Source organism: Xiphophorus hellerii, chromosome 15, assembly GCF_003331165.1.
Source record: "Xiphophorus hellerii strain 12219 chromosome 15, Xiphophorus_hellerii-4.1, whole genome shotgun sequence".
Lineage (NCBI taxonomy): Eukaryota > Metazoa > Chordata > Actinopteri > Cyprinodontiformes > Poeciliidae > Xiphophorus > Xiphophorus hellerii.
Window position 1 is genome coordinate 16,746,634 of NC_045686.1, and position 13,270 is coordinate 16,759,903.

General features: G+C 37.8%; 1 protein-coding gene across 1 annotated transcript in view; it reads right to left on the bottom strand.

Moving 5' to 3' along the window:
* Positions 1–13,270, bottom strand: part of LOC116734496 (low density lipoprotein receptor adapter protein 1) — a 43,678-nt gene that overhangs the window by 11,465 nt on the left and 18,943 nt on the right. The window contains exons 2-3 of the mRNA XM_032585930.1: positions 9,006–9,148; positions 6,127–6,239 (exon numbers count right to left, since the gene is read on the bottom strand). Coding sequence (XP_032441821.1) covers positions 6,127–6,239; positions 9,006–9,148 — 256 coding nt within the window. The remainder of the gene's footprint in view (positions 1–6,126; positions 6,240–9,005; positions 9,149–13,270) is intronic.

A 13,270-nucleotide genomic window follows, 5' to 3' on the forward strand; every position in this document is an offset into this window, starting at 1 on the left:
TGCAGTCAAACTTCAAATAGGAGAGGGAGGGCAGAAAAAAACAAAGTAATTTTAAGATCAACTAATGAGCATGAAATCAGCAGTGCTCGCATCACTCCCTGTTATTTTGTTTGCCGGCTTGCAACACTGCTGCATGACCCACATTGCAATGCCCAGGACACACGGCTCTCCCCACGCTCTAACTTACATTTGAGATGTAATTGCGTAAAAAATGCATAGAGAAAATACTGAGAGGTTTGACCTATTTAAGACTGAAAAATAAGCATGATAGTAGTAACTGCTCAACAGAAATGTAACTATTATAATAGTTAAACATTAACCTGTGTTCAGTTAAATTGCTCTTAGGTTAGGAGTTTGTATTTTTTTGGTTCACCCAATCGGGGAATGCGGCCGAGGGGCAAACAAGGCAACATGTGCAACATTTTATTATAAGTTTATTGTTCTATGAACAGTTAAAAAAAGAATGATGTAATAATCCAGCCTTAATACTAAGAGAAGCCAAAAATGTACATGATGGTTAAAATTTAGTGTTTGTTTGGAAGAAATTACTTTCTAAAAATGATTAACAATCAAATTATTTAGAATACTGTATCCAATATGAGCACTTGTGAACTGTCAGTAGTATTGTTTATGGTAGGATGTTGTTTTAGCTTTCAAGCTGTCATAAAATAAATACACTGAGTCTATTTTTTAGTCACTAATCATTTGATCTTGGCTTTGATTCCCGGCCCCGGGTCTTTCTGCACGGAGTTTGCATGTTCTCCCTGTGCATGCGTGGGTTCTCTCTGGGTACTCCGGCTTCCTCCCACAGTCCAAAAACATGACTGTCAGGTTAATTGGTCTCTCTAAATTCTCCCTAGGTTTGAGCATGCATGGTTGCTTGTCCTGTCTGTCTCTGTGTTTCCCTGCGACAGACTGGCGACCTGTCCAGGGTGAACCCCACCTCTCGCCCGAAACATTCGCTGGGACACCCTTAGAGACAAGGATGTACAGAAAATAGATGGATGATGGATGGAAGTTATTTTAAGAATATTTTTTTGACCTATTTTAGCATATAATTACCCAAACCATGTCATACTCATTTATAAATATATATAAATGTACTGTATATAATTTTATATCTTGCCACTGCCTGTTTGAAACTATTAAAATTAGCTTCTATCTGTTTATACATTTTCAGATTCATGAGTAAGACGACAGGTGTTGTGTCAAGCCAGGCAAATTGTATCAGACCGGAATAAATCATGTTGATAAATTTTATTGCTAATTCAATAATACACTAACAAAAAATAAGTATGTTCAACTAATTGGCATGCAATAAGGGAATGCTTTACACCTTAAAGATGTGTCTACAATAAAATTAAACTTTTTTTATTGCAATCTTTAGTTTTTTATAGGGACATATAAACTATAAAACATAAGGAAAATAACGTGTCGTAGTAGAAGGTGGTAGAAATAGGAAGAGGTTACATGTTTTCTTAATATGCTGCTTTACCAGAATGATGTTCAAACACAAAAATATGTTCTAATTTAGTCATGGTTTAGAAAAGTAACTTACAATGACACAGAAAGCACTTTTTCATACTTCTATTATAATGTGAGCACAAACCTTGTCCCTATTTTGGTAGAGTTGGCAGGCATTTTCTATTCCTCTGTGGATATTATCAACAGGCTTGAACAGGTTGATACTGTAAACAGCGCACATACATGCCTGTCAGGCTAACTGCTCTGAGCTCAGATCAAAAAGTGTTTGAGTGGTTGTTGCAGATTTTTCCTTTTAAAAACACAACAATTTAGAAGGGAAGCACTTGTACTGGAGTGCAGGCGACAAAACATATTTACTGTTCCTGTGCCTTGATTTCTTAAGCTGCTGTTGCGTGGCTTCTTATCCTACCACGCATGTTGGTGCATCTAAAATAGTATTTTACCTGGATCTAAGCATGAAGAAAAAATGGTGATTTTGTCAAACATTATGCTATTCCATTTCCAGCAGTGGGATGCATGGCAAAACAAATGCAGCCTGTTCAAATGCACTTTTCCAAAACGGTTTTTAACAGTCATCTGTCTATTCTGATCATCCAAATGTATTCTTGAGATGGAGGTGGAACTTGACTCTAAATATTTTGTCAAACAATTCAAAATCAGTATATTTCATAGTGTTGTCTGAGCTTAGTCGCTCAACCTTCTCTTAAGTATCTGACTATCATGGTCAATTTAGAATGTAAATAATATTTGCTTAAACTTGCATATTTGTATGCCCCTGAAAAGCAAGACAGAGACATAATTTTGTCTTTCCATAAAAACTTAAGCATCTTGGATACAAGTTCAAAGCTGTAAGCACAGTCACTCAAAGATCACAAGTTGTCAAACAATAGTTAACTGCTATATTCACAGAACAGGCGAGACTGCCTATCAGACAGCTACATCAAGCAGTCGGTATGCTGACATGAGTGAACCTTCTCATTATTTTCTGCATTATGTACGTTGGATGTAAATAACATTATTATTAGGCCAGTGGTATGAAAGCGTAGAAGGTGTAACACAGATTTCATTGTGTGTGGCAAGCATCATAAGTTTAATAACTTGTGAACATGCAAAATATGAATCCTTAACAGAACATCTTATCCTATCCAGCAGACAAATCAATCATCAAAAACAGCTTAAATAAATATAGATTTAGGATCTTTTCATAAGGTTGAAAAAAATAATAAATAACTGACAACATGAAAGGCATCAGTGTCCTTCAGCTTGAAATAACAATCTAAAAAAATTATTGACAGCATCACACTGGGTCTGAACAACAGAAGCTGAGCTGTCAGTCTGCATCATATCTCCGACAGGCTCCTCTGGACTGCAAGCCTTTGATCTTTTCTCAGGGTAGAGCACCGGTGTGTGTGAGGCAGAAAGTGAATAGCATTGAAAATATTAAAATATTTACAGAACAAAGCCTCAATAGAAAATCAGACATCAAAGCCAAAAACATCCACCCAAAACACCTGCTGTGAATGCAGAAATTAACTAGTTCTCTTTTAGTTTCAAGTCAATGTGGAAACATTTTTAGAAAATTGTAAAAGACAACAGTCTACGAAACAAAAGCAAAAAAGAAAATTCTTTCTGAGAATGTTCCTAAGCGCTGTCATATTCTGTAGCTCCAGTGCAGATATCTGACAGACAGTGAGTCAGAGCAATGTGCATCATTAAAAGGTGGGCTGTCAGTCAGCATTTCAGCTGGGTTGCGTTTTAGTTTTTTTTTTCCTGAGACCCGCCTGTTTCACTGATTGATATGCTGGTTGGTCACTGAGAGCTCTCATGGGAATATGAATGATTAACACACAACCAGATGGAGGCTGCAAACACCCTCACAATGTTCCTCTCACTGGGAGGATCAGTGTCAGCTTTTAGATGAAGGATGTTTTTATTTGAAGAAGGACCACTGAGAACTGTATTAGCTTTCAATATCTGGATATAGATTAGGCTCCTCACAATAAATAAAAGCCTCACAAAGTGGTCAATACTCAGAATCAAACCAGGCAGTCTTTAGCTGATCCAGCAAGCTGCTGCATTGATCAAACTCCCACATCTCCACTTGGAAAAGGAGATCAAATTTTTGCAAGCTCTAGTAATATTTATCACTGCTTCCATTCCACAGAGCAAAATGTGTCTTTTCTTTTACACCCATTTAACTTCAAACATTAAAAAAACAGGTATTTTCATCCCAGTATGACACGTCACAACAACAATGATGCAGATTATTATTTCTTGTAATTCATATTTATCCATTTTTAAAACGTATATATCAGAACTTTACACAGCAGGTTAGCGCCAATATTTATAAAAACAACACTTGTTCACAATATAATTGTTGCTATTTTAACCAAGGTTTAATGATGCAGTTGTGCACTTGTCCTTATCCTTGCTGACGATAAGCACAATTTTATGGTTTCGTGCCCATTTCATCATATGCTTGACTGAGTAGCCGGTTACCTCTGTTACAGTCCACAGGGGTTCCCGAGGTTCCCCTGCGATCGTCAGAGCGCAGATCAGATTTTTCTGACTGAGCGGATTGTATGTGCAACACTGCATGTGCAACGATAAAACTCATTTAAAAGATAGCACCAAACAGACTAAAGATAAAGATCCACTGTGACATGAAAATATCTTTGTCCTCTACAAAGTTCTTGTGTTTCAAATCAACAAATAAAGGTTAATATCAGAGAAAGATTAGTTTTGATATAAGGCTCAACCAGGATAAAGTGCATTATTAGTATATGCCGTCAAGAACAAATACAAAGGCTGCAACATTTAACAAATGTATTTAAGGGATACTAAGTGGGGATGTATGCAGTGGATGGAGGTGTATTGGGTGTAAGTCTTGTTTCCAGTGCAGTGCACAACGTATTGATGTCTGTTTTCTACTCTACTGCTAAGCTCCTCCCCAAGGGAAACAATTCAAATTACAGGATGAGAAAATATAAAATTAACACAACAAATACAAATATACCAAATGTTTAAGTTGTATACTCCCAGGAACAAATAGAAAAGTACTATCTAGAAACTAAACTTGGATACACACAGCTTGTGTATCCAAGTCTTTCCTTTCGAACTGCTATGCACTATAAACAGTCTTGATTTGATCCTCTCTTATCTCTACACTCGCCCCTTTCACCCTCCACTGGCTGTCTTCCCACAAGCGGTTTATGTGCAAAAAATAACGATACAAGGCGGAGGAGTAAGGGGGGTTTTCAGGGCGATGGGGGTGGGGTCTCATAAATGAGGATAAATCCATCCTCTGTAGGCCAAGGCGTTGTGTGTGGCCTGTTTCCTTGTTTCAGAGTGTGCGCAAAGACTATGTGTCATGTTCAAATTGAGCAATATGTTATCAGTTTACTTGCGTTCAGAACCATTATGATATATACGAAAATCGGAAAGAGGGAGAAAAGGAGCCAAGCCATAACACCTGGACAAGGTTCTGGCACACCTGATAAGGTCAATCTGAAAAGGATTTAGAGCGGTACGCATACACACTGACTGTATCCATTTACATGCACACACATTATCTGTCTTCATCTCAAACTGGCTTTAAGATTTTAGCTGAGAATGACTTGAGGCCAAGCTAAACAGGCAGAACGCCAATCAGTGAGAATTCAGCTAAACAGAGTCCAAATATATTTTGCGTCAATCTTGTTTTAAAATGTTGCTTTGTTCAGGTCTTGGGTCAACTTAATGTTATTCTAAATACATTTTGAAAAAACTGAACTTGAATTTGAAATGATTCAAACCTTGGGAACCATTTCTGTAATGAGTCAAAAAAGCTGTTGCAGTGCCTTGCAGAAGAATCATCAACCCATGAACCACTTTTCATTTACACACATATTACAAACACAAAGTCAGTGGGTTTTTTTTCCATTTCAACAGAAAATAGTAGTAACTCTGAAGTAGAAGAAAATATGTGTAGTTTTACAATTTTATAAAAGACAGTCTAAAAACTCATGGACTTGTATCTTCCACGTCTTTCTAAGCATGTTTGCCAGGTTTTGTTATCTAGAGATCAGCATTTTTTCTCCATTGTTCTTTGCAAAAATAGTTCAAACTCAGTCAGCTCGGATGGAAAATGTCAGAGATCTTTAATAGGATATAGGCCAATGTTTTAACTAAATATGAATATGCTTTCACATAAATCAATCCAGCATAGCTCTGGAAGGCAAATCTCTGCGCCAGTCTCAAGTATTTCACAACTTCTGATCGTTTTTTCTTTCTTTTAGATTTGCTTTGTATTTAGTTTACCTCATTTCAACATCAATTTTCAAAGGTTTCCCTGCCCCACTTAATAAATTTATCCCCACAGAATGGTGGTGCTACCACATTGATCCATTAAGGGTATAATACACAATGTATAGAGATTCCCGTCTCAGTCAAAAAGTTACATTTCAAAAATTACATTTAATTATCTTTCCACTTCACAAAAATATGTACTTATTTTTATTGCCAAGACCCTATAAAACTTGGAGGTCTGCAGTTGAAAAATGACAGATGATGAAAACACTTAAAGTGAGAACATATTTCTAAGGTCCTTTAAATATTTGTTAGCATCTGCTTTGTCATGTTTATTTTGTGACTGAAATGTACCTGTATATAGAGACATTCTCTATTAGATCTGCAGTCTCTGTGTCTGTGATGATAATGCCCTTTGGGGACACTGTCAGGGTTACTTTCCGAAACTTCTTGGCACTGGCTCTGGCCTGTGGGTGTGACAGAGAACACAACACACACGAAGATCAGAATGGGAAACCCTGAGTTCGGTTACACAAAGAACTACTCTGTCAGATTGACTGAAATCAAAAGTGATCAAAACTTGAGAATAAACACTGAAAAAACACCAAATTGCGATGATTTACTTCTGAGCAAAGGCGAGCGACTTGCTGTGCCCCAGAAACATGCAGTGGAATTTATAAAAGACGACAGAATGGGGGGAGGAATGGTGCAATGTGTAGCCCAGAGTGAGCTCTCCAGGTCGGGCTGGCAGCCACTGACTCCCCCTGCTGCTCTGCACCATCTGGGCTTTCAGCAAAATCAGTGGTAGTGCTGAGCTTGTAGACTCCGAGAGTGCCTGTTGACACCGACAGTGACCGACCTCTTTACTGCACAATTAAAACGCAAACAAGAGCAGTTTAGAGCCTCACTTAAACAATGACAGCTGCACAGTCACTGGAGGGACTGAGGAGGAATACAGCTATGAGAAAGCAAAAAAAAAAAAGAAACAAGAAATAAAGAGGAAAATAACATTTTTAATCAACTGGTTTTACATCTATCAACCATGTGAGGGATTTGTGTAGTGGTATCTTTACTCAAGTAGAAACTAGGTCTCCTCAAGGACAATTAATAGTGTCATGGCAAGCTGAAAGGGACCAAAAATCTCTTGAGATGATACAATGAACAGCAGTTTCTGTTTAAGCCTTTATAACGTTCATTATATATATACAGTATATATATATATATATATATATATATATATATACAGAATCAAAATGAGGGAAGGGCTGCATTAGCTGACTGTGCTGCTGGAGCTCGCTCATGTAGAAACATGGACAATTTCTGCTGCCACGTTACAAGTGTCATGCCACCAGGCAAAAACCAATCTGTCAGCCTGAGATATGCCAAGTTCAGACTCTTTCTCTACGTTTGGTCCCACTGTCTTGTCTCATCATGTCTGAATGAAGCGTGGAGCAAATGGAAAAGTCCCAAATGTTTTCTGCTCTCCAGCTCAGGTGGACCGGTTTCCAAGGGAACGGACAAAGACAAAACCGACTTTTCTTTTTTTTTTTTTTTGTCTTGGTGCAAAATTATCTGAATTTTAATCCTGCTATTAGGCTTGATGCAGGCTCTACTTGAGAAGCAGAGGAGGTGTGATTAGACTGCCTGAGCAGAGCTGTTCGTTCTGAAAAAAAAAAAACCTTTGACAAAATAGGAATTTATTCTAAGTGATATGAAATGAATATTGTGGTCGGGGTTGTGTGCATGGTCATGAAGGAATTAGCAGGTGGAAATATGAATAAAATTTAAATGCCTGTTTGCATAAAACGTGCAGGTAGCTTTAGATGTTTTGATGGGCTTAAATTCAGTAGAGTGCTAGTGATTTTGAAAGCAGTTCTTTGAAAACTGATAGCATTTTGAATTGGTAAAGGAAAGCATGGTTGGGAATCTAAAACCGTTTTCTGTTGGTAGAATCTGAAGTGCTGAATCTGACGTTCCTTCCATTCTCTATTTCAGAGGTCTGTTCATTTCTGAAGCATTCAAAAGAATTATTATTTTTTATTCACATTTGAGGCCAACTAGTACAAACGCAGGGTACCACAATATTAGGCATTGTTTGCATGTTATTTCTGGGCATACTCTACAGTAGACACGGACATCATATGGCTTGAAGGCCATAAGCAATGCATGGACCATCTGTATCCACCCCTCTGGACCTCAAATAAAAGAATTTAAATTAATCCTGAGAAAAACTGAATTCTATTCATGAATCTCGTGATGGCAAATAAAATATTGTGAATGTTAAAACTTCCAGCAAAATAACTCTTCTGCAATACACCAACACAGGGTAGCACATAATTATACATGGTTCCCAATTGATAGGATCCATATATTTTATTTGGCTTGTTTAAACAAATAGAATTCATCAACTAAGATAATACTTATGATTTATTTTATACCCATGACAAATGAATACCTAAGTAGCCTTAAAACAGGGACAAAATACAACTGGCACAGCATTTGTTATGGATTGCGCTGTAATTATATCTTGAACTCAACTGAATAGTTGGAATTTCTCAATTTTCATATGAAGCCTATATCAACAGTGGTTCAAGTTAAATCTCACTGATGTGCTACAGCACTCAAAAGAAGATTGGAGAGTGCTGTGGGCATAGCCACCATGGCTGTGAGCTAATCTTTCATTGTAGTGTGATTATGTCCATGCACTGAGATTTTGCATTTTATTTAACTTTTACGTCTGCTTTTTATCATGTGTTGTTGCCCCACAGATGCTAGAGTTAAGCCCATAGCATAAAATTATACAGTGATATTATTCCCTTTTCACTCTTTGTCAAACTACAGTGATAAGAAATTGCCTTTGAGCATCCCAATGAACAGCACACATTTTAAATTTAAACATTACCCTTATTTTCTTTTAAGTCCATTATAATCCTCATGTACTGCCCTACCTTTATTATTAAAGTACTGCATTTGTGTGACTTTTAATATTCAAATTAGGTTACACAGAAGTCCCTTTGGTTCTTGTAAATTCCTGCGATACCAAACTGCTAAAGCCACCATCTGCTTTGCCTGATTTGACTAGTGTCCCAGTTCTATGGCTTAATCCAGAGTCCCAGGTCCAAAACCTTCCTACTTTAAAATTCATTGAAATTTGAGTTACACAAAAAAAAAAAAAAAAAAAGCAATGCAGTCATTAGTTTTAATCTTTGAAATTCAAACAGCCGGAAACTCACCGTTGCAACAATTCTTCGAATAGCAGCTGAAGCCATTTCCTCTCCTTTAGGTTGTCCCACCAGAGTCATACCAAGGTACTTCACATTGAACACCATCCCTTCCAGCAGGGTCTCCTTTGTGTCCGTCCAGTTTTCTGGCAACTCTGATTGGACAAAATGACAGATCGTCCGGAAATTAATTAGTCTTCTTACAGAGCTTCATAAGGGTTTTGATTGTAACCAAATAATGAAAGATGATTAACAAAATGTTGTCATCGATCTACAGTCAAAGACATATATTTATATCTTACAATACACTGCATTTTTAAAACACAGAAATGTCCAGCGGAAATTAAACAAAGGAGATAATTCAGCAGAAAGTAGTTATTTATCAAGTGCACAAGATAATCAAACTACTCTTAATAATTTATAAATTATTAATAATTATGCTATTAATTGTGATGTTAAATTTTATGAATCATTAATAATAAGCAATTAGACAGACATATTTGTCAGATGTACTTGTCTAATATACTAGACAATTTTTTAACAATTCCTTTCAATTTAAGGGACTCTTTCAATCCCTTGAATTGAAACAATTTATCTCTTACCTCATAAAGCACTCCAATTTCTATTATTGGTTTAGTAAGTGTGTCCGGCTGCATTTTAAACTAGTTTAGGAACTATTTATTACTTGCTTACAAAGTTAGTCTTTTTAATCAAAGTCCTGGACAATGGAATAGTATTATGACAACGTGGTTGCAGAAATTTCTCCTCAGTAGTTCAACCATTAACCAATCTACTCAGCCCAAAGACTGATTTTGTTTGGTCAGAGGAATGCCAAAATGTTTTTGAAAGTGCTAAGTTTCTTCTTTGTCACACACCAGTACTAGCTGCACCTGATCTGACCCGACCTTTCAAGCTAGAGGTGAATGCCAGCACTGTTGGGGCTGGTGCAGTGCTAATACAGGAAGATTTGCAGGGTTTAGATAATCCTGTTTGCTATTTCTCTCACAAGTTCAACAAACATCAACTGAACTATTCCACCATTGAAAAAGAAACCTTGGCTCTGTTGTTGGCTCTTCAGCACTTTCATGTTTACCTTGGTTCCAGTAGTTTACCGATTGATGTATTCACAGATCATAATCCACTAGTATTTCTTTCTCGCATGTATAACCACAACCAGCGCCTTATGCGGTGGGCATTACTGTTGCAAGAATACCATTTAAACATTCGGCATAAGAAAGGGGCAGAAAATGTTCTTGCAGATGGCCTGTCCAGGATGTGAGTATTCTTTTGTTTGGTGTACTATTCAGCATTTACAAAACTTGGTTTTGTAATTTAAGGGGGGGAGTGTTACGGCCCCTGGCCTCTTGAGGCTGTGCAGGCTCTTTGTTTTTTTCTATTATGCAGGATCAGCTGTGCGGGCACAGCTTTCTGATTAGCTGCCTAGAAGCTGCAGGAGAGCAGCCACCCCATTGGAGCAGCAAAGCCAATCAGACGTTGATGAGACCCACCTGCACCATATAAAAGACGTCTGAGTTAATTCCTCCAGTGGGGCAGCTAGCAGGAAGAGGTTGTGTACAGCTGACCCCCACCTTCCGTGTTTGGTGACTGTTTTGGACAGTTTGAACAATTTTGTTCTCGCTTATTTCGCTAAGTGGTTTGAAGCTGCTTTAGGTAAATCTTGAACAAGCTAGAGGCTTGTGTTTGGGAGGTTTTGGTGCTCCCTTTTGTCCTTTCTTTTTGGTTGTTTTGAGTTACTTTAGACTGATGTGTTTGCACATCTTGTTATTTAATTTGCACTCAGTGATTTCTGCATTTGTTGGTCCTTTACTTTTGTTTAATTGGGTTAAGTTGTATTGTGTTTTGGTTCTGTGAAAACCTTCATTTTGTAATAAATCATATTTTCATTCCCCTTTTTCGTCCCTGAACCCCTAGACCTTGGGGGGGCGTAACAGTGGTCAATCAACAGACCACTTCCACACAGGAGACAGACCAAGCTATGTAGCATGTAACTGTTTAAAATACAAGTCGAGGCTTTCAATTAAGAACTTTTTTTTTTGTCTTTCAATATCTATGAATTCCTTTTCATAGCACCCCAACCAATGACTAGGGGAAAAAAAAAGAGGAAAAAGTGGCCTCACCACTATAATGCTGGACACAGTGTCCAACGTTATAGAGGAGGATGCTGACACCGAATTCTCCATGCGGTTTGAGCCATCTGTCACTGGCAGACCCCATGCAGCTGTGAAGGCGACTAAAATCCTCGCTGTGCTCCTTCCAAATTCACTGAATTATTAACCATTCTTCAATCACACTGTGGAGGCTGGTTCAGAAGCAGGGGGCACATTTGGTGGTAATAAATGCAAATGCTCTGGGTACATAGTGGACGGCATAAGCACCACAGATCATTTGGCTGTAGTGGGTGATAAGATAACAATAGCTTCCAGTGTAGTACATGTTCCATTTTAGCTCTTGGGGTGAATTTTTTTGATACCTAATTAACCCACAGGGGAGAAACTGTCTCATCTCAGTAGGTAATAGGTCACACACAGCAGCTAGAAAAACAAAAAAGTGGAAGCAATTTCCAGTGAAGATGTCAGCTGATGAAGGCAAACAGTAATCCATGTTCTACAAACACACAGGGTTGCCATTGCTTGGATTGCTTTTATTCCTGAATTGTTCGTCTTGAATTTACAGGGTTTGTGCATTTCATATGAACAATATGAGAACATAATAATTTAATCTAAAGTTTGCTGTGAGAATTAATACATTTATTAAAATTTTAGCAACATTAAATAAGATCACATTTGTTTCTAAAAAAAAAAAAAAAAGAGTTTGTTTTTCCTTTAACCAATTGCACTTCTCTCTAGAGCTTTGGTCAACCTGGAAAATTACAATGTGAAAACCATCAAACTACTAAGGTCCAGATTACCAGTTTCAAAATAGATTTTTTTTTTTTACTCAGTATCTATTAAATATATATATATATATATAAACCCGTCAATTTCAAACAGTCAAGCTTTAATTTTCCATTAAAACTTTCAGACCTTTGGATACATCCAAACATCCACACCAGGTCAAAACATTTAAGGCAATGCAAGTTTTATCAAAACATCACAGCCCTACAGGCATAAGTGCTACAGTTCATGTTGTCTCTTCACTAGAAAATACCCATGAATTATTTAAGAGCTTTATGTTGATGCTGCAGGGTTTCCAATATATCACAAACACCCCCTCATCACCCACACCCAAAAGAGAGCGCTTAAATTTTTAATACATTCAGTGCAAGTGGGACTGGGAGTGATAAGAGTGACAGAAAAAAGGGTGGCTAATTGGATTTTTACATGTTGAAGAGAATCCTAAAGGAGAAATATATTTGTGCTATGTGAACTGTTAGAGGGAAAGTCATGCGTTGACTTGACCTGAGTGCAAGTCTGTGTAAGCTTGTGCTCATCAAGATGATTCAATTTAGAGATTATTGAAGAGTCGATGCCTTAGTGGAGAACTCATGACATTTCTGAGTTTAATAAAGTGGAGCCTGGAAATAATTTAATAGTCAGCATATGGCAGCTAAGGCACTGACTCCTTTATGTGTATGTACACACACACACAAAAAAACACTGTATTGTTATGACACACTTCATAAATCAATGCGCAACAACAGAGCAGGGCAAACTGATGACATTTTACCGCATGGAAACCTCAAGCGCAATCACGCAAAAGTTACAAATCCACTTGTCTGTGAAAAGACGTTGTGCTGAATGAACCGAGGCGTGCAGTGCAGCATTGGGGAACTGTTGCTCCATAATAAGGGGCCATGTGCTCTGCACGCCTTCAGCTACATGCAGCTGTTTCATTGAGTGCCACGCTCGTAATTTAATTTGCTCTGAGAAGTCAAAATTGTACCCGGGTGAATTCTCCTTTGGCTCGACACCTACGCTGCTGGTTAATTAATAACGCAAACAGAAGCACACAGACAAATGCACACAGGAATAACAACGCAAGAGAAAAAGCATCTGTGCAGGCAAGCAAAGTCCTCAAGTGACGAGCTTAAAATTTGTTAGAGTGAGTTAGTGCTCTAGGGTCAAAATAATAACACCGTCCCTTTTTTTCTATTTCTCCACAGGTCATTAAGTAGGACAGTATTTAATAGGAGAAATGAACACGACTCTACAGTATTAGTCAAGAAGAAGTCGGCTGACTTTGAGAACCCCAGTGACACCCGCATTCTCTTCATCCTCCTCCTTGATGCAATCTCTGCCTCACTGTTTTACTCATCT